Source organism: Myotis daubentonii, chromosome 8 (assembly GCF_963259705.1).
Source record: "Myotis daubentonii chromosome 8, mMyoDau2.1, whole genome shotgun sequence".
Classification (NCBI taxonomy): domain Eukaryota; kingdom Metazoa; phylum Chordata; class Mammalia; order Chiroptera; family Vespertilionidae; genus Myotis; species Myotis daubentonii.
In genome coordinates this window covers 46,426,318-46,451,812 of record NC_081847.1, presented here as the reverse complement: position 1 = coordinate 46,451,812, position 25,495 = coordinate 46,426,318, and the positions used below count along the sequence as shown (strand labels likewise).

Here is a 25,495-nt window from a genome sequence, read left to right as displayed (position 1 = left end):
GCCTGGGCTCTCAGGGCAGGAAAGAGGACCTACTGCTCCTGATGTCCTGCTGGGGAGGAGCACAGGGCCAAGGTGGTTTGTCATCTGTTTTGTTTTGTTTTTTCCTGAAGAACAGGGACAAACTGATTGTTTTGGCAACAATGGGTGGCCAGGGGGCCTATGTGATACAAGACTTTGAAGCCATCCAGAGGAGCCTGCCCCAATGTATGATCCAAAGGCCATAAGTCATAGAGCAAGGAGTGTGGGCTTTAGGGTCAGACAGAGCTGCGGCCAAATCCTGCTGTTTAGCAATTTGGTCCTTTATCAACTCCTTTGAGCCCATATTTCCTCATGAAATAGATGAATAGATGAACTAGCCCCTATCAGTAGGGTCATTGTGAAAATGAGCAAGTGGAGTAACGTCCATAAAGCACCTTTACATACACCATCTGGCCCTCAAAAGAGGCTCTACAAATGGACCTAATCAGGCAGTTACATCTATAGATGTTTTGGTTGACAGAAACGGACTACCAGAATGAGACGGATCTTTGAGAATTCCAAACTAGAGAAGGCATAGAGGAGAGAGGAATTCTTCCAGGTACATTCAGTGGCCATCTGTCAAGGGTGAGTGACAGCTGGAAAATGAGGGCATCAAGTACAGAGGTCAGAGCCAGAGCTCTGGGCTCAGTCGGACAGAGGTCAAACCTAGGCATCAGCTTCCATTAGCCCTATGACCTTGAGCTGATTATACAGCTATTCTGTGTCTCAGCATCCTCACTTACAAGACAGTGTCACGGTTTCCTCCTCATATATGTGCTGTGATGAGTAAATGAGACAATGTACTTGCAGCCAGTTTGTTGGCAGACTGGACTGGCAGAGTGCTAGGAAATGCAGCTAAAGTCTTTGTTTCCAGGCCCTTCCAGACCCATTCTGCTGCATTGCCTCCCCATCTCCTGGACCAAATCCCCTTAACTAAATGCCCTCCAGTCACTTTCATGTATCAACAAAGACATTTCCAGAAGTGAAAAAGCCCAGAATTCTTTTATTTATTTTTTCAGAGAGGAAGGGAGGGGGAAAGAGAGATAGAAACATCAATGATGAGGGAGAATTATTGATTGGCTGCCTCCTGCACGCCCCATACTGGGGATTGAGCCCAAAACCTGGGCATGTGCCCTGACCTGGAACTGAATCATGACCTCCTGGTTCATAGGTCAACACGAAACCACTGAACCACTCAGTCAGGAAGAACATTCTTTTGATTGAGAGCGCCTCCATCCACCACAGCCGGTTCGGGCTCACAACCCCCCCAGGGGAATGGAAGTGGAGGTGGCTTCCTCACCATTTATGCACCTTGCTCTTCCTCTCCTCCTTCCACTGGGCCTGACTTGTGGGGCCAGGAAAGGAAGGAGAGGTGAGGGGTAAGGACCTTTCTTACCCCTGCTGGAATCCAGTATCAAATATTAACTTCTTCATGGGGTGTTCTTGTGGGGTCCTTGGAGAGCCCACACCCCTCCGGGGCAGAGTTCCAAAATCACCCAGCCTGGCTGCCTACACATTTCAGTGTAGTGAAGCAAGCAGGGACCTGCCTCTCCAGGCTGCTCTCCTTGCTCTGTTTAGGGTCCCCTCCAGCCAGCATCTGTCTTTTACGTCAGTAGAATCCTAGGTCTCTCAGTCACCCACTATTGGTGTTGTGTGATTATTCCTGTTCCAGGCATTGTAGGGTGTTTAGCAAAATTCTTGATTCTACCCACTAGAGGCCTGTAGCACCCTCCCCCTAATTGTTACAAAAATGACCCCGGACATTGTCAAATGTCCCCTAGGGAGCAGAATTGGCCTTGGTTGAAAATCAATGCATTAGACTATCCCAAGCAAGAGTTAACCAAAAAAAAAATTCAGTGCTTTTAAATTCCAGGAGAGACTTTATGCTCCATGAACACTTGGCTTAAAGAGACACTATCTCCCCTCTAAATACTCACTAAGCTTTTCAGTCCTCCCTATTTCCCCTTTCATAGTTTAGAGAAAGGGGAGAAGGAGCCAAGAGTGGTTTGGGCCACTCCCAGCCATCATGCACAAATGGTCTTTTCTTGTTAGAATGCGGGGCATTTGTCACTTTTGGTACTCAACATTTATTGCAAGAGAGGACACATTCTATTTGGGCACACTTTGGGGACTGGAAAATGACTATGTTGAATATTAGATTCAGGGAAACTATAAGTAATTTAAAACAAATATACATGGCATTAAGGAAAATGTACTTAATAAGAAAACATTTTAAGCATATACAGCTTACTTGATAAAATTATATTTTGAGGCTGGACCCAAAGGCCTCCATTTCATGATATACTTGTATGTAGCTGAAAGTCCTTCTAGACTCCCCTGGGCCTTGACCCCAGGATGAAAGAGGATGGGAGGAAGAAGCAAGAGCTGGTGGGTAGAGAGAAAGGAAGACAGGAAAAAGGGGCAGTAATTATTCTTATTCTATCTCAATCCCTCAAAAAATTGTTTATGTAAAGGAATGCTTTTATAAATAGATGGCTTGGTTTTATTTCAAAATAGTAAATCTAACTTTATGGAGAAAAAAACAAGACATGTAGTTTAATAATATTTTATTGTCAATAGCATAAAAGAAATTTTATATTGATCCTTTGGAGCAAGAAGACAGTGGAACCTATTTACAAGGAAGAGATGGGGATGTGTTGTCACAAAATCTTCATAAATGCGCTCTTTTGATAGTGAATTAATGTGTGAACTTGTAATATAGATAACTTATCAGATCAACTTTCAAAATTACTATTAATGCAAGTGACTGACTAGCTATCTATAGTAACTAAACCCACAGTCCTAGAAAAAGTATGTCAAAGCCACATGAGCACTTCAATAGCTTTAGTTACATTTTCTAAAGATGTAAGTTTCATGCCCTTCCCCACTACCACATTAGACAAAGAGGCAAGCTCCTTCAACGCTCATAAAACTCTTTTATTGGCGACCGTGAGGGTCCCTGTGCTTTTTAAGGCCCTGGCTGTCAAACACCCAAAACCTTGCTGAGTCAGAAGCCCCAGCCATCAGTCTGTCCCCAACCAAATGACCAGGTGGTCATTCTATCAAAAGTGAAAATGAATTAGATCTGCCCTTCCTTTGAGGGGCTGCACGTCAGCGACGCTAGGTCTGCAATTCCTTAGCCAACATTCCAAAGTCTCAAAACATTCTAAAAAAAAAAAAAAAAAAAAAAAAAGCCTGTTCACGAGCTGGTGTCATACCCCATTTGTCAGCAAGACCTTTATCCATTTTGTGTCAATATTATACATTTTATGGCAGGAATATTAAGGTAATGACTTCTATATAGGGTGTTGTTTCAGACTCTTTCAATGGACTTCCATAACATACAGTTTGTGCAACATATTATCTTTCTAAAAGCCCCCAAAGTTAGAGCTTGAAAAATACATTTGTCCCTCAGGGTTTAGCATAAGGAGCTGTGGACCTACAGTAGCCTGACCATGTGCTCACATTTCACTGGAACCAGGAAAGTTTGTCAGATCCCATAAACCACCGTTTGTTTAGCCTTTCAGGGAAGTGAGAACATCTGGAAGATTCTGTATCCCAATGAAGGAAGGTAAAGCTCTTTATAGGAATTTTCTTTGTGAACAACTGTATATCTGCCCAAAACCCTAGATAGTGTAACAAATAATGAATACATATTTTCTTTTCCTTCAAAGTATTGTCTTTGTTGGGAGGAAAGGGGCATAAAAGAAGACTGGGAGAAAAAGGCCTCTTAGTGTGAGGGCTACATAGAACAAGCACCAAGGCATTCCTCCTCCAGCAATATTAACAAGTTATCGTATTTATAAAAGGATTCTCTGGTTGTAGAGTTTACAGAAAAGCCAGGTGGGACTTAACCTGGGCTCTGACACTTAAGGAGAACAGAACTTGCCAAGGAAAACAATGTTTCGAGTTTTGTTGTGCCTGACAATGTAAATAAATGGGTGGTCGGCCCTGAATTCATCTTTGTGTTGCAGGATTCTTGATCCCGGCACCTCTATGGAATCCCCACCATCTTCGCTTATCTCTAAGCACACTCTGTGAATAACCTTGGAGAGCGCCACTCCCTTGGTCTCTGACATTCCAGAGAAATCAGATGTACTCTCATCAAAGGTACTTTTCAGCCCTAGGTTTTCCAGACTAGCCTTGGGATCAATCATCTTTTCCACCTTAAATTTTGGAATGGATAGTTTGACTTTGGTATTGGCCATGGTGCTGGGATTGGTCCACTGTAAGAGCGTCTCTGAGTTGAGTTGTTTTTCAACCTGAAGGGCAAAAAGGAGAGGAAATTATTGTTTTTACTTCCTATGGTAAAAGACCCTACTTCATGCAAAACAGGTGAGCCCAGTTTGGAAGAAATACAGAGGGACCATCAAAAATGGAATCAGCCCTGCAGTTTGGCTGTGTGACTAGCTTCTCTTTTAAAAGGTCCTCCACCTAGCATTGGTCTCCACCCCACCCTACAACTGTGGTCCCTTTGAACTGCAATTTATGAGGGCAGTTCTTTGAAGCTGTAGAGTAGCTTTATAGAAATAAATGCATGGATTATGGTGTTGCATAAGTAATAGTGAAACAAATACAAAATCAGAAGTGTTTTCATATATAATACTAGAGGCCTGATGCACGAATTTGTGCATGGGTGGGTCCAGCCGGCCCGTCCTGATAAGGGCCAATTGGCCAGCTGGCCGGGGGGAGGGGCCACAGGCAGTTGGTGGGCTGCCCCTGCCCCGGTCAAATTCCCAAACTCCCGAACTCCCGAGGGGACAATTTACATAGTAGCCTTTTATTATATAGGATTTCTCAAATGCTTATTTTTATTTCACTACTAGGAAATCCAGAACAATCATGTACTCTGCTTGACATCAAATTTAATAACTCAAATTAAAACTAGGGTAAATTTTTTAGAATGAAAATTTGAACTGTCTATGATCGTTCTTTAGGAGAGTAGGCAATGAATGCATCCATTTCAGTTGTTTATTTTTTAAGATATATATATATATATATATTTATTAAATCATCCTGCTATACACTAAAGTGGGCTCACGTGTTTTTAAGTATCTTACAATTTTGTTTCATTATACCTCAATAAATCAAAAAAATAACAGGTTATGTTCTTAATCTGCATAAAAGCTAAATATTCATCTGTCCTAACAAGAAACCTCCATATCTATACTGTCCAATACAGTGGCCAAAACATGGCTATGAAAAGCACTTAAAATGTGATCAGTAAGAATTGAGAAATGCTCAATGTGTAAAATACACAGCAGATTTCCAAGACTTATTACAAAGTATGTAAAATATATCATTAATAATTTTTATAGCAATTGCATGTTAAAATGATAGTATTTTGGAAATATTGGATTCAACAAAATATTTTATTTGTAATGAGAGATATGAAATAAAGCATAATATGGTTTCATCTTAAAATTGTTCATTGAACCCAGTCCGTGTGGCTCAGTAGTTGAGCTATGACCCAGGAGCCAAGAAGCCACAGATCAGTTTCTGGTCAGGGCACATGCCCAGGTTGTGGGCTCCATCACCAGTAGGGGGCATGCAGGGGACAGCCAATCAACAATTCTCTCATCATTGATGCTTCTATCTCTCTCTCACCCTCCCTTTCTTTCTGTAAAAATCAATAAAACAATTTTTTTTAAAGTTCATTGAGCACATCTTAACTTGCTCCTTTCATTCTATCAAATGAAAAAAAAAAAAACACCTATGTGGATATTTTAAGTAAGTAAAGTGGGAGACCGCTGAATAATGGCTGATGGAGAAAATGAGAGGAAAGCATGAAGTGGAGTAAAACAGAGAGACCGGTGAGTAAAAGAAAAATGGAGATGGACTTAGAATTCAATGAACAAATGGTAGAGCAAGCATAATGATAGCTGCAGTAACAGATAAGATGTGACTAAGTTAGATCAACCTTAGAAAGTGAGGGAGTCACTGAGGCATGACTGAAAATACAGCAGGTGACCCCTGGGTTCCTCAAAGATTCCCTCCTTCTCCCTGGCCGGGGCAGGCCCAGGTGGATGGAAGCTAGGAAGCCAGTGGGGAGTGAGGGAGAACAGTGGGCCACAGGAGCAAGCTGACCAGCAGAGGGAAAGCTACATCCTTCACAAGCAGGTAAAACAAGGCAGAGGGCACCTTGGTGCTCCCACCCACCTCCTTCCTCACCTTCTCCAGACCCGTGGACTCATCCTCCACGTCCTTGGGCAGCAGGATGAGCATGCTGAGGTGCTTGTTTTGAAAGGGGAGCTCTATGACCTTACAATTGATACTGTCAATGTTGCCCATGCAGAACATGGCTTCCAGATTCATCATTTGCACTGGCTTGGTGTCCGTCTGGAAGAGGAGAAGAAACCTGGGCTGCTTGCTTTTTCATTCACGCATGTATATATAGAGCTATATATCTTATTTTCCTCCATAAAAGACAATGACTTATGCTTTTATATGTACACATACATATAAATACATCACACACATATGCACACATATATAGACACATATCTATACACACACACATATATATGCATTCATTTGTTCTTGTTATAATAAAAATAGAACACATCAAATATTTGTTCTCTCTCTTTGTTGGAGGGGGAAATTAAACAAATTAGGCCTTTTTATTCTTAGGTTAGTAATACAAAAATCTGTGGTGTGTATCCACCTTTGTTTGAATAAACACTACTCTAAACTTTTAATACTATTACATCATCAATTTAGTCTAATCCTTAAAGGAGACACCACAAGACATGAGGAGAAGCTTAGTAAAGTCACCCAGAAAGTTCAGGGGCTGACAAAAGCAAGTCAAAGGAAACAAAGGAAAAGTAATGACCTTTGCACTCTAAAGGAGGGTGTGTCTCCATGCAGCTTTGAGTCCTGTTTGATTGTTTTATTGGGTGAAACACTGAGAGATCAATGACACTTCAAAGCCATGTTTAAGACCCAAGAACCTGTATGTGAAAAATACAGCCTAAAAGGGTCAAATGTCTTGTGACTGGCGGCTGTGTGCAGGGTCAGTCCTGCCCTGCAGGCAGCTTGGAGAAGGCCACTGTACAGGTGAGTTAGGAAGAGGAAGTGGAGGGAAGGCCGGGCTCCCCCTAGGATGTCTGGGTTTTTGAGGAGGGTGGGTAGCCCTCTCAGCTATGACTGTCCCCTCCCAATGGAAATGCCGAATAGATCTTGTATAGGGACCCATGGTGGTCCCAAAGGCCAATCAGGTTTGGTCTGTTATTGACAGTTTATTCAAACTGACCCTTAGAGATTGGTCATTCATTTGACATTTGCTGAGCACCTGCTAATGTACCAGGGCCTGGGCCAGGGGTTAGAAACTGAGATGAATAAGGCATTATCTCTGCCTTTACAAACCCCATGCACTCAAGAGGGGTGTAGATAAGTAAGTATATAATTCTGTTTCACTCTGGAAAGTGCACCTGAGGTGGGAATGAAAATAAAATTTTGTGGGTACAAAGAAAAAGTACCAAATGCCAGTCCAGCTAACTTGGGTATAAATTGTATCTTGAAGGTCTTTTCTTCCTGGTTTCTAGTGTTTAAAAGGTGGTATTATAATATTTGGCAAAAAAAAAAAGTGATTAATGCTAGGTACTCAAGGTTCTGGGAGAAACTTGCAAACTAGAATGAATGAATGGGAGCTACCAGGTAAACACACTCCCTTCAGGTATTGTGCTACTTGGGATTCAGTCTGCGTCTTAACACAGTCATATATCATTAAATGAGACCAAATCACATCATCATCATATAGACTTCTGGGTGGCCTAGGTCCTTGAATGAAATAGGTCAATTTTCAAGTCTCAGTTCTCTGAATTCCTTTCTAGAAGAGGCACTTTACCTATTCACATTAATTCTTTTTCACATGGGATATGGCCTCATTATTCACCCAGGAGTTTTAATGAGACTTTCCTGAAAAACAGGTTTCTCACAGCCAACACTGCCTCAAAGCACCTCATACATTAAAATATCATAACCATTGACTTCACTATGAACAGATGAGAAACAGAGCAGAGGAGGGTATTGACCTTGACCAAGAACCTCAAATGACCCAGGTTTCAGGATGATTCAAAGGCCTCTGAGGTTCGGATTGAGTTTGCTTCTTTGCCTTTCTTGCTAATCATCCCTAATATTTGTAGGCATTTTCCAGTGGGTGATTTAGCTTTACCCACTGGGCTGTGAGCTTTATAAGCCCCCACTCAGCTCAGACTCTGAGAACATTCTGGAGAAGAGAGAGAGTCTCTGGGTTATGGTTCTTTTTCCACCAGGGAAGGCACGCCACCCCTGTGCCTTCATTTCCCTCACTGGGGTGAACTCCTACGGTCTCTTGTGTGGTTATAATTGTCAAATATATAGTTAGGGCCCTTTGACACGCTGCCCACATACCTTGTTGACTCGGAAAGGACATTCTTTGGTTTCTGATTCAGGAAATTTCTTCATCCACTTTCCAATGAAGTAGGCGGCATTAACCACGAGGATTTTGGTCTGATCATTTACGTTGTTGTTGGATAAAATGTCCTCAAAGTGGCCTGCAAACAATTGTATAAACCACAAATTGCACAGGGTTATTCTTCCCAACTACACCTACTATGCACATGCCTGCCCACTCAGTGGGTATTTAACAGCTTCCAGAGCCACACCAGGGAGGGTGTGAGAGCCAGACCACCTCATTTCAGAAGGACTCCTTTCTCTCCTTGCATTTCCCCACACCTGGTCTTACCAAAGACACCTAAGGAGGAGAATGAAGGGGGGAAGGAGGATAAAGAACAGAAGAGGAGGAAGAAGAAATTTCGGCACAAGCTACCAAATGGCCATCCTGAGCCAGGCCACATGCTAGACATGCATATACATGCTATTGTGTATTCCTCCCCTTTTTACAAACAAGGAAGCAGAGACTTGGTGAGAAGTCATATGCCCAAAATGACACAGGAGCAAAGGTGAGACCTGTGCTCTGGAATGGAAATGCATGAACGTGCTCGGCATTTTCACGTGTATCAGCTCACATCTCTCACAGTGATCCCGCAAGGCAAGGATCATTATCCCCGTCTTATAGTTGAGGAAACTGAAGCTCAGAGAGGCCAAGTAGCTTTCTAGTTTTCTCAGCTGGAAAGCAGGTCAGAACCAGGACAGCACCCTGCCCTGCACCCACAGCTCCCTGCCTCTCCCCACGTGGCAGCCAGTTGGCATCAAGGTCAGCAGGCTCTGTCGCAACAGTAGTCACTGTAGTCACAACAGCAGAACAGTTCAGTGGTGATAACCCCCTAATGAAATTAAGTCCTCCTATTTGAATAGCACTGGTGTTTTTGCAAGGGATTTTCATTTACCTAATCTCTAGGCCCACAGCACAGGCCTGTGACCTACATGTGAAGGTCCCTTCACTGGTTAATGCTCTGCTGTCACCATCTTAAAATTAATACATTTTTAAATAAAGGACCCATCAGTTTCACTTTGCTCTGGGACCTGCACATTATGTCACCAATGCTATGAGACTTGTCGAATATGTAATAGTGTTATTGAGGAAACTTGAAGGCCAGAGAAGTGGGGGAGCAGGGAAGTGACTTCAACTGGAACCTTGAGCTCCAGATTCCAAATGCAGAGGCCTTTTCACTGAACTAACTTCCCCACTAAAAACCTTAAATTTATGAAGATTTTAAAACAAAGGCCCAAAGAGGGAAAATACTATTATTTAAAAATTCTAAAGGCAAAACTGTTACACAACTATTTAAATAGGAGCTGCTTTTTACTTATGACTATGTTTAACCTGATGTTATACCAGTTTTCTCTCTACATATGAAAGTATAGGGACTTCATTTCAATAGCAAATATATATACATGCATACATGTGTGTGTGTGCATCCAGATCTATGGATACCATCTTGGCTACCACACATCATTGATTACCACATATCATCTAAGTTCATCCCCACAAAAAAACATGTAAAAATTAAATTATATAACATATACCCCATTTTACAGTTCAGTAAACTGAGGCTCTGTATCCAAACACTTCAGTTAATAAGTGGCAGTGTCTAGATTTGAATCTGAGGACTTGAAGATTCCAAGGCCAATGTTTTTCCATGTCCTCACTCTGAAGCTATGACATGGACTCTATCATTCCTGAGCCCTCATAGCCACAGAGTGGCTCTGGCCATTCATACAGGAAGCGTGTGTCCCTGCCCCAGAAGCCTATCGCTCATCAGACTGCAGCGGTGCCTGAAAAACCCATCACTGTCGTTCACATCCTCACAATGAAGTGCTGTGTCCCAACAGGTCCCTCCATGTGTAAATATAAATGTGTGCCTGGAACAGGGATGTGGACGCTGACCTGCACTCAAAATCATCTTACTTATCATTCTTTCCCAACGAGGAAGATTCACAGAATTGTAATGGAGGGAAGATTCAGGGAATAGAGAGACTGAAGGAAATGCTGAACCAGAGGCAGGACCAGGTAGATGCTGCAGGGAAGAGCCAGGGGCTAGCAGAGGGCCGACCAGGTCGGGGAGTTATGGGACTGAGGACACATTTCCATCCACTATGGTTAATTTTGTTTTACTTTTGCTCTATGTATATTTGATTGCTTAAGACTCTCAATCCCTTTTTCCTTAAAATACTTGTAGAATGTTTGAGCTAAAAGTGTCCTCAGGGATCATCAAGTTATAGTCCAAGCCCTTCAGGTTTACAATGTAAAACTGGACTCATGACTTGTCTAAAGCCAGACTTGTTAGAGGCACAGCTGAGGCTCCAGGAGGGCGCAGGGTCTACTTGCCTAAATAAAACCAAAGCACCAGTAATTCCTGCCAAGTGATAAGGTGATGGAGGAAAGGTCCAGAAATCTACGTTGTTGAAATGGCTCAATGGGCAAGAATTTAGCTTCTGTACTAAAAACACCCCAGGAGTCCCCCAGGTGTTCAAGTTTTTTGCTTAGCAGAAAGATTCATGAGAATAAGTACATAAGCAGAGTAGATAAAAATACTTGCCATCTGTGAGATCCTTAATTGAGTTGTTGATCTGACCTTTCGTTTCTTCCAATTTATCTTTGAAGTCAACAGTTTCCATCTCCTTCGCATAGGGTCTCTTCGTACAGCTGATGAACTCCTGAAAAGCATCCAGTTCATAAAATCACAAAGTACTTGCAGTCTGTGGTCAAACCATCACATCTTTACATGGCTCTAACAAAAGAACTTTTATGTGTCTAGTAGATGCTCAGTGCACAAAATTCCTGCACAGGAGCAGGGGGCCCCTCAGCCTGGCCTGCACCCTCTCCAATCCAGGACCCCTCAGGGCTGCTGGCTCCTAACTGCTCACCTGTCTGCCAGGCTGATCCACCTAACTGCTCTCCCCTGCTGGCCTGATCCCCCTAACTGCTCTCCCCTGATGGCCTGATCCCCCTAACTGCTCTCCCCTGCTGGCCTGATCCCCCTAACTGCTCTTCCCTGCCAGCCTGATCCCTCTAACTGCTCTCCCCTGCCTGCCTGATCACCTCTAACTGCCTCTGCCTCAGCCCTGCCACCATGGCTTTGTCCAGAAGATGTTCAGTCTAATTAGCATATCACCCTTTTATTAGTATAGATGCCACCTTGTCCTAAAAATGCAGGTTGTTAGCATGTTTTCCTATCATGGAAGGGGAGCCCGCAGTAGCATCCTGGGTTCTGACCAGGGCTTATGCACTCGTGCTTTATCTCAGCAGATGAGATTCCTAGGAGAAGACTCTTGGATGTACTTTGAACATTTCTATCGATTTTGCCAAATCATCCTCCAAAAATGTTGAACCACTTTAAACTCCCACCAGCAACCATGCATGTGCCCTCTGTCCTACTTTGATGCGAACATCATTGATTTCCCCCTAGAAGCTTCCCTCCCCTCAGCTGGGACTGCTTGGCACTTGAGCCAACCTCACTGTTCAGCCTGGGACTTGATTTCCCGAGATGGAATTATGGAGAAGGAAAAATAGTTTTCCTCTATCCTTCTGAGTTCTTAGCGGAGGCCCTTGTAATGAAAGGCAGATTACCAAGAGAAAAACAAACGTTCATTAACATGTGTACCTCATATATATGTGGGAGATCCCAGGGAAAAATGAATAACTCCCCAAGGTGGCTTAGAATCCAGATTTAAATACCTTCTTCCTAGGGGGAGGGGACGGGAGATGTAGGCCTCTTAGAGAAGAGTAAATTGTTTTTAGGAAAGATGAATGGGGGTGGGGGAGATAGTTTGTAACAAAGTTTGGATGTGATGTCAACTTCTAGTCTTCTATCCTATGACAGGAGTCAGTCTTCACTGGCTGATGACACTTTTCCCATCGAGGGGACCTTTGGGGGTTCCAATTTTAGGCAGATCAGGAGACTTCAGTGAAAGCCTCTCCTTGCATTTGCTGTGTTTCAAGCATCTGCAGCTCAAGATCATCAATATAACAACACGGCATATTTTGGGGTGGCCTGTTCTCTGACCTTCAGAATAAACCCAACAAAAGCTTGTTTCCTCTCTTAGATGATTTGCCACAGTAGCATTATTCCCTGGAGACAGTATTCTGACCAGACCTTCCTGGGAGTGGTCATAACATACCCTGTGCTTATAGAAAGGTGTGGGCCATATCACTAAATAAATCAGGGTCAGTTTTCTCATCTTGTGGAAAGGGAGATAAAGTTATGATAGTTTATCTCCCTTTCCACAGGTTTCCTGTGAGTTTGTGTCTCCGCTGCAGCCCCAGTGGCCCCAGCGCCTCTGCGGCCGTGGGGCTTAGGGGTGCTGGGTGCCGGGCCCCCTGCAGGCTGTGTCTTTGCTCCTCTGGCCCCAGTGGCCCCAGCACCATGGCAGCTGCAGGGCTTGGAGCTTCTGGGTGCCGGGCCCCCTATGGGCTTGTGTCTCTGCTCCTCTGACCCCAGCGCTGCCACTGCCTTGGGGCTTGGGGCTGCTGGGTGCTGGGCCTCCCTGTGGGCTGTGTCTCTGCTCCTCCAGCCCCAGTGGCCCCAGTGCCGAGGTAAAGTTTGGGGCTGCTGGGTGCTGGGTCCCCCTGTGGGCTTGTGTCTCTGCTCCTCTGTCCCCACGGCAGCGGCAATCAAGCAGGCCCAGAGGCCTTCCACCAGCGGGTTGGGCAAAATGCCTGCATCCTGGCCCAGCCGCCACCATCTTTGTCAAAGAGTGACAGAAATTTGCATATTCCCTCCTATTGGCTGTGGGTGCCGCCATCTTTGTCACAGAGTGATGGCTAATTTGCATATTAGTCTTTTATTAGATAGGATTACTATGAATACGCTTTCAAAACCTGTACTATTCAGTAAATTGAAACCTCGTGGAAGAATCAATGACTTTTCTTTGTATTGAATGTTTCATTCCTTCATTTCTAAGACCATATCAATTATTAAAAGCATTCATCAATTTAGTATCAGCTTTGGTTGGAAAATAAACACCATGTTGAATGTATATAACAGCTATAATATGATTTCAGAAACATTAAAATGTGCATACATTTATGTGTCTTAAAATAGAAGAAATGTACAGAAAAGAGAACTTTATGAGCAGAAAACTCTTACTCTCACTGAAATAAATATTCTATAGGCTCTTGCTACTCAAAGTGTGGTCCAAGTACCAAAGCTTTAACATCACTTGGAACGTTGTTGGCAGTGCAGAATCTCAGGCCTACTGAATCAGAGCATGCATTTTATCAAGATGCACATTAAGTCTGAAATAGTGCTATAGAGAACATAGCAGTGATTCTAGTTCTATTGCTTGTTGAAATGCAAAACCCTAAATCCCATCCCTATTGAGTTTGATTCAAGTGATCTGAGACCAGGAGCTTGCACATTTTACACCCGGGTAGTTCTGCTTCAGGTGGCCCTCCTGTACCACACCTGTTTTGTACTATTATGAGTGAATTTCCAGGTGCTATACAACCAACAGGAGCCATGGAAAGCAGTCTTAAAGTAAAATTCCTTGCAATTCCTGGTTTGGTTGAAATAATTCAAAATGTTGAATAGAAGTTCAACCAAACTGAACATAGATGGTTAAATGTCCTAACATGGGCTCCTTCAATTTCTTCAGAGCAGCTATAGCCTTAGCCAAATTGATTGTGTTCATTGCAACCCAACCAAGAACATTGGAGCCTCAGCAAGACTGAGAGAACGGGGACCACCCAAGAACCTCAGAGCCTCAACAAGATTAATGACCTCCACAGTCCTCACTGCCAGCCACAAAGTGTATTAAACATCTCCTTAAGGTCCCTCTAGGGAGCTTTTAAATTATTTCTCTACTTAGGTCCTAACTCACATCTCAATATTTTATTTCAGTTCTCTGGGTGATTGTTGAAAGAAAAATGGCTGTGTATTTGTGACTTTCAACAACAAGAATAAATATCTAGTGACCAATGTCCTCAAACAGCTACTGCAGAAAGTAAATGGTGAAATATTTAACTGGTAGTCTACCTTTTAAATTTTTGAAAGCTTAAAATTCTGTCCATCCAAGCACAAATTAAATCAACTCTATATTACTAACATAGAGAATGAACTTCTTTGTAGTCTAGGATGTTAGCTATATGTTTCAAATACAGATTTTTAAAATATTATGTTATACTCTGGGATCAAAGTTAGAGGAACCACAGTAACCTTCAAAAAATGGCTGGAATTAAATACACAGAACTACCTATTTAGACACTTTCATGACCAGCCTAGGAAAACGAACAAAAGCAATGTGTAAGTGATGAAAAGTGTTGACTCATAGTTAATTATTTTTCATATTGATTTTGAGAAAATCAGAAGAACATTGTGTGCATAAACAATGAGGCCTTGTACCTTGCTGTTTAAGAAAGGTATGAGCCCTGAGCTGCCTTGCATCCATGGAGATACATTATTAGTGACTCTATTCTCCATTTCTCCAAATGAGGAAGCTAAGAGGAAGGGGAGGATATATGAGTGTTTGAGAGGGACCAGAGAAGCCGTGAGCTTCTCTGTATTTTGAGCTAGAAGATGTGACTACAATTAAGTCCCGCTATATTCAACCTCTCCGCTAGGACTGAGTTATTTCAATTAGCCTCTATCCATAAATGAGCATCCTAGAGGTGAGTTTTACTGGAAAACAAAAAACAAAACTGTGAGTCTGACCTTGTGACAGTGCCAATCCTGGGAAAAAGTTAAATCTTGTTAATGGCATTGAACCACTTACTGTAGATGGATTCAGAGATTTGTCCACATAGAGCCGTTTGATTAGTTTCAGTGAATAGAAGGAACTAAGTTTGTTTACATCTGACGTTACTGTTTGAAATCCAAAGGGCACATCTTTGACGTTTTCAAAATGAAGGACCTGTGAAGAAAAAAAAAAATCCACGACCCATGAAGCATGTGTCTTGCTGCTGCAGGGGACATGGTAACTGCCCTCCTCCGTGGGGGTGCAGTGTCTCCCTGCTCCATTGTCCCATGAAGCAAGGCTTCTCAACCTTGGCCCTGCTGACATTCCCGGCAGGGTATGCTCTGTTGCCAGGTGAGGGGATTCGGGGACTGTCCTAGGTATCTGGGTATTGTAGGATGTTAGCAGCATCTCTGTCCTACTAGGTACCATTTGTGACAATGAAAAATGTCTCTAGACACTGCCAAATATCCCCAGAGAGGGGGTAGGGCCAAACTGTCCCCATTGGGAAACTCTGCCATAAAGATATTCTTCTCTGGATTTAACTATTGGGAAATTTATCCTTTCTTCAAAATGATGCCTCTAATGCTCACACAGAGGCTCCCCAAACTTGGAAAAGAGTGAAACTGGGTTACAATTTCCATGTAATTCAGACACCAGAAGAGAAAGATTATAGCAAAAGAGACTATCATTAGGCAGGTATCAGATTCCAGGGTAGAGGAATCTCTAGCCAAGATCTATCTAGTCCCTTTAGTTCCTCTGACAAGTGCCAAATGGGCTGATGTGTCATTTACCATCAACGGTGGGCTTCCCTGGGTGGGCAAGAGTCAGACAACCTGGCCTTTGAGTCCCAGCCTATATCTACTCGAAATCTAATCTAGCCCAGCTCTGCCCAGCTTCACTCTCCCCTCTGTAAACTGGACTAGAAATACCTACTTTCCTGAGTTGTTATGAGGATTACAGATATTATACATAAAACAACTCAAGTATATCAATTAAAAATGTTCTTTCTAAACCATTTACAACTAGGATGTCATCTTCTGGAGGGCTTAAATCCTTTTCATTTGTTCCTAACTTTTCTTCTGTCCCAATCAATAGCCCAGCATCTCCTCTGCCTCACGGTGCCTCAAAACGTGATGTCAGGACAAGGCGATTCTCTCCTCACTCCTAACTCATAACTGTGCCTGGAGGCCACACCTCAAGTAACATCACTAAATGGGCACATGGCACCCATGAATAGCACAACCCCACTATTTCAAGGTCACATTGGCTAGTCCAAGGCCGTGCATAACTCTCATGCCTGCTGACAGGTAAAAGGACCAGAAAATTTTAAAATCAGGTAATTACTGCTGGAGGAACGACTGCATGTACATCACCCTTATTATTATTGCTGAGGAACAGACCTTCTGCCAGGAAGTTGTCTCTTCTGTCCCCTCTCTAGTGGGAGGTGAGAAATTGGAGATAGGGAAGAGATTTGGGGGGGAGGGGGAGGATGAGAGAACAGGACAGGTGAAAAGACAGCTCCTCTTCCCACAGTTGAAGGTTCTTTTTCAAGTGCAAGCAATTTCAAGTGTAAATTCTTCAATTATCAGGACCCAAAGAAGACTTCATGGGTCATACTTTCTGGGGATTTGTAGATACAAGATGTCCCCTTTTTAAATGCTATGAGTTCATGGAAATAAAAAGTTTGTTGAACCTATAATAATCAACATAAGAATATTTATGGAATGGAATGAGAGGGGTGTTCACTTACCATCTAACAGTAAATGGGGGTGGGGTGAGAGGAATGGGTGAAGGGGGTAAAAAGGTACAAACTTCCAGTTATAAAATAGGGCATGGGGATGGTGTCAATATACAGCATGGTGTCAATAGTTAATAATATTGTGTTGCATATTTGAAAGTTAAGAGAGTAGATCTTAAAATTTCTCATCACAAAAATAAATTCTATAACTATGTATGATGTTAATAAGACTTACTGTGATTATCATTTTGCAATATATACAAATATCAATCATCATTGATATCTGAAACTAATATAACGTTGAATGTCCATTATACTTCAGTAAAAACTAATAAAGATTATGCTGTAAATAAATGTTGTGCACAACACAGGGATATAGATTTCTACTATTTCTGGTTGGGGTTTTTGCAGTGGAACATTTTATAAACACCACCTTGGTTGATTCTTACAGTATAGCACATAGACAGATGTTGGGTGACTTGCCAAAGGCCACTCATTAGTGGAAAACTTGTGATTACCTAGAACATCCCCAGGTTCTCCATCACACATGGTGCCAGGGTTGCAGGACAAATAAGTAAGCTTTCGTTCGCATTTGAGAGTAGATTGAGAGAGTGTTAGTAGTGACACAAGCCTCAATCCTGAGCATCTCTGACCACAGAGCCCCATTCATCCTTCCTTAGGCACTGCCCATGGGTTCTAATAACTCTAGTCCATCGGTTCTCAACCTGTAGGTCGCGACCCCTTTGGCGGTCAAACAACCCTTTCACAGGGGTTGCCTAAGACCATCCTGCATATCAGATATTTACATTACGATTCATAACAGTAGCAACATTACAGTTATGAAGTAGCAACGAAAATAATTTTATGGTTGGGTCATAACATGAGGAACTGTATTTAAAGGGCCAGAAGGTTGAGAACCACTGCTCTAGTCTTGCTCTAAGTAGAAACAAGGTGTGGGGCTTACCTGTCCAATTTCATTGGCTGTGTCACCTTTGGCTCCTACTTGAACAAGTGACAGGGAGGTGGAGAGACAGATGGGAGAGAAGAGGACATTGCCTGCTGGCTCCTTTTCACAGAGTTTTTTGAACAGGTCAACTGCAAAAGCAGAGTTTGCCAGTTGCAGGGCATCCATCGTGGGCCTGAAACAAAGGATAAGGGTCTTTAAAGTCTTCTCACCTGAATTCTGCCACCCCAATAAGTATTCCATCTAAACAACCCTCCCAGTGTGGCTTAGTTGGTTGGGCATTGTCCCATGCACCAAATGGTTGCTGGTTCAACTCCAGGTCAGGGCACATGCCCGGGCTACAGGCTCAATCCCTGGTGGGGAGGTGTGCAGGAGGCAGCCAATCAATGTTTCATTATCACATCTATGTTTTTTTCTCTCTCTCTCTCCCCCTCCCTTTTTCTCTCTCTAAAAATCAATTTTAAAAATCCTAAAAAAAAAAAAAAAGTCCATCTAAACAAAATAATGGTCTTGGATAGAAGAGAAGGAACTTTGCATTAAATGCAATTTAAAAAGCCAGTGGGGAAGAAATTTCTGGGCAAATACCCTAAGATCTGAATGGCCCAGCTTTTGAGGTCCTCAGTGTGAGCAGCTCTGCCCGAAATCTTCATATTCAAACATACTCAGCCACAATGACCACTGTCAGGAACCCAGTGATCACACCTCTTCCTCAGCAAGTGGTCAGAGCAGTTGACGGCACTGAACAGAATCAGTTGGTTTTATTTATCCATATTGTTTCAAATAGGATTGAGGTTAAAGCATACAAAACTGGCATTTTTGAACATCAAAAACGGTCAAGTCACAGCAGTTTTATGTGATTCAGTTTAATAGTAGGTGTTATGGGTTGAATTTTTGTTTCTCCCAAAAGATATGTTGGAGTCCCATCCCTGGGTACCAGTGAATATGAACTTATTTGAAAATAGGGTCTTTGTAGATTTAATTAAGTTGAGGTCCTAATCCAATATGACTGGTGTCCTTATCAGAAAGAATAGGAGGAAAGACAGAGACAGACAGGCACAGAGAGAAGATGATGCGAAGACACCAATGTGACAACAGGCAGAGATTGGAGTGATGTTTCTACAAGCCAAGGAACACCAAGGATGGCTGGCAACCTGGAAGCCAAGAGAGAGGCGAGGAATAGTCTCCTCTAGGGCTTGCAGAGGGAACGTGGCCCTGCCGAGACCTTGATTTCAGACTTCTGGCCTCCAGGACTGTGAGAGAACACATTTCTGTGTTAAGTCACCCAGGTTGTGACCCTGTTCATGCTCACTGGTCACCTCCAAAGACTTCTTCCTCCTTTACTTTATGTCCCTGACAAGCACAGCTAACAGAACTCAGATCAGTGTTCTCATTGCAAACCTATCTCAAGGTCATCTAAAGTCAGGGTGGATAGCTCACAGCCTTATTCTTTCTTCTGGGGAGGGGTCAGAAGCCGAGGGACGACTGCACACTCCAGTCACAGAGACCAGCATGAGGTATACAGAGGGCAATGAGACAGAAATGGGAGTGTGCAGAGTATTTGGACCAGTGTGTCCATCACGAGGAAATAAAAAGAAAATTCACAAAAGATTTGAGGGAGTCCTTTATCCAGGAGCAAATTTAACATTGGTAATGCTGAGTTTGTCTACAATAAAATTTAACATGAGCTATTTCTCAACCAAATTGAGAAGCTTGAATGAGCTGTTTTTTCACCAAATATAGAAGGCTCTGCCCAGATCCCTGTAAACTTCTCAAAGCTTCAACAACTGAGGCCTAATCACATAAATAATAACCTGAAACATACCAATTGTGCTTTAACAAACACACGTAGTTCTTCCCAGAATGCATTCACTATCCTCAAAGAGAGCAATTCCAACAATTTTGCATAATCAATAACAAGCTTTCCTTTTAACGTTTGACTTCCTTTGTGTAGAAAACCTGTGTTTAAGACCTGAGAGTACTGTGCTAAGGGCGTTTGACTACAAACACCTCAAAGCGTACCAAAAAGTAAGGAAATGTTCATGTTACCGTTTTGTCCCACCGAAGCTTATTCTATTATTCATTATAACATTTTGAGATACACTTAGTCTCAGTAGTCCTGTCTGAATACAAGCTGCTTTGTACAGTTGGCTTTTTGTACAGTTCATTACACAACATAGTTAACTCTGTGTTGCAATTCAAGATATAGATTCAGGTGGCTGTTGGAGAATGTTCATCAGAGCACACCTGACACCTGAGTCTTTCTCATGGGTGCAGACCCTCCTTTCAGAGTTCCTTCCTTTGCATGAGAATCCTCAGAGCATGAGTCCAACAGGCCTGCCTCCCATCCATGTGCTGACTATCTCCTTTGTCAGAAAATTCTCCTTCAGGCTGAGGAAGTTCATGTAGCCCTTAACAGCTGAGGTCCCAGCAACAACAATGTTGTTTGATGCTTGACAAAGGTATCAGAAAAGGTCTGGACAAATACTTTCAACAATAAAGAATTAAAGCACTGCAAAAAAAAAGAAAGAGAGGATGGAAGGAAGGAAGGAAGGAAGGAAGGAAGGAAGGAAGGAAGGAAGGAAGGAAGGAAGGAAGGAAGACGAAAGAAAGAAAGAAAGAAAGAAAGAAAGAAAGAAAGAAAGAAAGAAAGAAAGAAAGAAAGAAAGAAAGAAAGAAAGAAAGAAAGAAAGAAGGAAGGAAGGAAGGAAGGAAGGAAGGAAGGAAGGAAGGAAGGAAGGAAGGAAGGAAGGAAGGAAGAAAGAAAGAAAGAAAGAAAGAAAGAAAGAAGGAAAGAAAGAAAGAAAGAAAGAAAGAAAGAAAGAAAGAAAGAAAGAAAGAAAGAAAGAAAGAAAGAAAGAAAGAAAGAAAGAAAGAAAGAAGAGGTCTGGACATGGGAATTGCTATAGAAGCAAACAATCACCAGCTAATTCCTCAATCAGATGTTGTCAGATAAATATGATCAGTTGTTCAGTGATTGGTCCCAAGTGACCCCAAAACACTGCAGAGCCGATCTAGGCTATGGTAGTTCAAGGGATGATTGGGCCACAGTGAGTGGCCACCTCCCCGTGCTGCACGGCAGTCAAAGCATTTAAGCCTATCTTAGCAATGTGAGCTACACACACAGGAAAAAGCATCAGGTTCAACGTGGACCATTTTAGTAGCAAATACTCTAAAAATTATGGATATAAGAGTAGAGATGAGCAAGATCTGCAGAGTAAATTTACATTTCTAATGACTTCTGCTCAGAGTGCTAAAATTGCCATAGACTTTTTTTCATTTTATTATCACTTTCTTACAGAGATAACTTCTTTGGTCTTCAGGAAAACCTTCGAATAAGTATAACAAAGATAATTTTAGTTACAGTTCCAATGTAGAAAATACTGCATGTTTTTGTCACTTAGAAATTAAAAAGAGTGAAATGGAAATTTAAGTAATAATTCAAATGCAACAAACGAACAACAAAGAGCTGTAAGAATTTATCACTAAGTTGCCTGGTTTTTGCGATATGTCCTAAAATCATAAACCTTTAGAGTGGGACAAGATTTTGGCATGGGTCTAGTCTGGCTCTGTTTCTTCCTTTTACAGATGAGAAGAGTGAGGCAGACAAAGATGAAGGGGTTCTCCAGGCCACCCACAAAGGGAGTGAGAGTGGTAAAACCAGCCCCAGCATTCACTTCTCCCAGCACCCAGCCTGGTGCATCCAACCGCACCACATCCCCACCCTCGGTAACTGTGTCTTGGCTGACGTTTTTTCTCCCGCAAGTCTTTAGAGTTCCAAAACTCCTACATGCCCTGAATTACCCTTTAGAGACACCAAGGTACTTTGCTTCTTTTTTAAAATCAATACAAACTTTTTTTCTCTCATTTCCTCCCTGGAGAATCTCTTGTTCTCCTCCTGCCATTTATGTTGCCAATGATTAATGTTATATTGCTTTCATTTAAAAAGTATTAACTGGGTACCAAATGCATGTCAGGCACTGAGTTAAGTGTTAAGGAATCAAAGGTGAACCCAGCACGGGTCCTGCCTTCAAGCAGCTGTCAGCCTAATGCCATGATGTGTGTAATGAGTCCTGGGCATTTTCTTGGGGAGCACAGGTTGTCATGGGAACCCTTACAAGAGAGGGAGAGAGCTCACTTATCATAGAAATCTCAGTGAGGTTTCCTCAGAGATGGTGCCATTAAGTAAGTCACACTAAAGGTGAGTTCTAAAGACAAGTGGGAGTTAGCTATGAAAAAAATGTGGGCCAAAAAGACTGCAAGCAATCCCAAATGAATGGAGGGGCGTGCACTAGAACATGAGCAGGATCAGACATGCTCACTTCTCTAGACTTACAGCCCCAGCACAAAGATTCCCAGAGTCTTTAGTGCATCTAAGCCAATGGTCCTCAAACTTGTTGGTAGACCATTTGATTGAGATAAATGCTCTAGGGACAGGTTGACCATACGTCCCACTGCCTGGGACAGTCCTGGATAATGTTTGCTGTTCTGACATGCCCCTTTCATTCTCAATCATGTTCTGTACTGAACAATATATGTTCAGCCTCCCTACAGACCACCCACCACACTCCTCTATACACGTGTGCGTGCATGCACACACACAGCCAGGTGCACAGCTTTCTCATTACTTAAAATTCTTTTCACTGTGTCAGGTGATTGTGGTTGTCATTCATGCTAACCTGCCCCATATGACATATGAAGAAAAATGCAGAGAAAAAAAATAATCTTAAGTATTTGGTGTAGCCAGTCCTTAAGCAATGGCCTTGAGGAATCTTGCCTATTAGAGTAACTCTCACCAGATGCCTAAAAACACAGCATCTGCTGTCCATATTCCAATTTCAAGAGGAGGAAAAAAAAACACAGCCAGGTTAAGAAAATAGGAGACCTTGGAGCTTCTGCAGTGTGAGAGACTGTCAGGATTAAAGGAAGTGACGAAAGGAGTAAACATATATGGGAAGACCTTTGTTAGCAGCAAAGGACAAGGCTGCTATTAGTAATAAGGTCAGGGCCTAATTTACTATGGCAAGAGCACCTCTACTTTGCTCTGATATTGTGAGATGTCCCATCTCCTCCTGTTTGTTCAGAAGCCTGATCTTGACGACTGAGCCATCCCACTGCTGCCTAACAGCAAACTAGAGCCAGACTGGCCACGCCAGCAGGACCAAGATTGCTGAGGTTGCAACCCTCCAAGTCAACCCACAACCCAGAGGGATTGAAGTGGCAGAATTCAAAGTGTTAAGAAGCAAAGATGTAGACCTGAGTCATTTTCTGGGATTTTCTTCAGGCTGGCTTCCATCTCTCTCTCCCCCAGTCAAGGAAGTCAGCCAATTCTTTCACCTACGGATAGGGACTGAGTCTTAAGACCCACCTAATTCTATCAAACCTTTAGAGTGATGAAGGGGATGACAGGCTGTTAAGAATACCCATGTTGTCATGGAAACTTCCACAAGCTGTGAGTTTGAAGGCATGAATTCTAATGATCTTGCCACTTATAAGCTGTGTGACTTAGAACACCACATCGTCACCTCTGTGAGCCACACTCATCTACAGAATGAAGAACTGAGATGAAATACGTCTAACACCCCTCAGCTCTGAATCTGAGTCTACAGAAGAGCCTGGCACGTTAAGTTGGTCTTCAATATGATACTCTTAAACAAAGCCATATAAACAGCAGCCACTGTAAAAAAAGAAACGATGAGCCAACCTGTCTGAAAAGTTGCCCAAGAATACATATTTGAAATCTATAACTTGTTTCAAGTATCCTAGACCCCAGAATCAGGGAAGGAGAATACATTCTGCTTAGAAGAAGGCAGTTTCAAGTAAGTGAATACCAACTAGATGCTTAAAAATGCCAAGAAGAAGAACAGTTTTGAAGTCTGAATCTTAAAGCACACAAAACCAACCAGGAAGGTGAGTCAGACATTCAAGTGGGTTGCCACTTTCTCCAGGTTTTGAGTATCAGGCCCTTTCTGAAATAAGCATTTCAAAATTCATTCTTAATTCCAAGGCCCAAAAGTGTGCTCAGAAATACTTCCTTCTCCCTCAATCACTGCTGTGCCCATGCCCCTCCTCCTCCTCGCCCCCCCCCCCCGCCCCAACAAATCCTCCCAGCCATGTTATTTCTTCAGATTCTTACCTTGTATGGCTAAGTGATTTCTCTCCCTATGTGGCTTCCTGGTTCCCAAAGGACTGAGAGCTGGAGATGCTGCCCGTGTGGAGCATGATGGACAACAGTCCCCAAGCCCACAGCCTAACCTTGAAAATAACCCATTATGTCGACTTTGTTCACTATCTTGAATCAGCTCCAACACCTCTTTTGTGTTAAGAATTGCCCTGAAAAGGGAACTCACCAGCCCTGCCACCCCCACTTTGCTTACCTGGAGTTGCAGTTATCCTGGAAAACACACGGCAAGGGAAAAGGAAAGCCAAGCTCAGAAGGACCTCGCTGTGGAAGCAATTCTGTGGTCAGAGCAGCCAGCTTGCTCACCTGAACCCCGGCCACTCCCGCTGAGGCCACGCCCCACCTGTACTCTCGTCCCTCCCACTTCTGCATGCTCAGCTCTTACTCATGTCTCTTGGCAGCTTCTCCAAGATTGAAGAAATTATTCAGGCTGAAGCTGCTGTTGCCTGCACAGCTTCCAAAGGCCTCCTACATGCTCAGGCAGGAAGGGGCTGCAAAAAAATCCTGCCTTGGCCTAGTACATACATAAGAGCAACCCTAGTAACCCATGAGGAATTGGAAGGTGAACTATTATATGAAAGAGAAGGCACAGGTGATGGTTGTAAATAATTCATACTTCTCAGATATGGCTGTGCCACTAAAAACACCCTAACCTCCATCCTTTCCATGTAAATTACAGTAGCTCATTCTGTTAGATACCAAAGAGCTATCGACCTATTAAACAAAAAGGTGGTCATAAGAGAAAGAAGAGGACATATCAAATAAGTTATATTTAGCAAAACCAATAGTACCAAATTGATAAGAGAAATCGCTTGATGGGGTTACCAATAAAATTTGGTGATTTGGTTTACAGAGCTCTGCCCTGAAAGCTCTCTGTGGAGCCCGCTCTTTATGTCTATGACAGTTGTCCTGACTTCTTGACGATCCATCATGCAGTGGGCTCTCCTCCTCTCTTCCTACCAAATCTACTCAGGAAAGGACCTTGAAATGAGCCAGTTCCTTCTCTGCTGTGCTCACCTAATTCCCTTCTGTTCATTTACTACATTGTTTTAAAATAATCTATGTTGTTTATGCTCTCCTCTATCTGAATACAAGCATCTTAAAGGCAAAGACCAAGCCTCATTTCTTTTTATAACACCAGCATTTGGTATCGACTTGATATACAGTATGGAGTCAATAAATGCTTGTTGATTAAATGAATAACAGCAACTCATTAAATGAATAACAGCAACTTAGTTTTTGCTAAACTAAGAATGACTAATAGATTTCCTTCCTCCCAGGCACTAGGTATTTTATTATTAACCAGCATCAAAGTCATAAACGCAATGAGTTAAACTCCAACAGTAGAATTTGGGGTATCATTGGAGCAAGTGGAGGAAAGAAGGTCAGTGATGTGGACAGGATTCTTCTCAAAAATCTCACTATCCAGCTATAGTGGGGAAAGTGGGTGTGAGGGCCACATCATAAACTTGAACAC

At 42.7% G+C, this 25,495-nt stretch overlaps 1 protein-coding gene across 1 annotated transcript; it reads right to left on the bottom strand.

Moving 5' to 3' along the window:
• Positions 1-1,016: 1,016 nt before the first annotated feature.
• Positions 1,017-24,366, bottom strand: SERPINB5 (serpin family B member 5). The gene is made up of 7 exons (XM_059706290.1): positions 24,215-24,366; positions 17,841-18,015; positions 15,175-15,312; positions 11,001-11,118; positions 8,410-8,552; positions 6,190-6,357; positions 1,017-4,280 (listed from the first exon to the last, which is right to left on the bottom strand). Exons 2-7 carry the CDS (start codon positions 18,006-18,008, stop codon positions 3,888-3,890), a joined length of 1,128 nt encoding a protein of 375 aa, XP_059562273.1. The 5' UTR covers positions 18,009-18,015; positions 24,215-24,366; the 3' UTR covers positions 1,017-3,887.
• Positions 24,367-25,495: the final 1,129 nt, after the last annotated feature.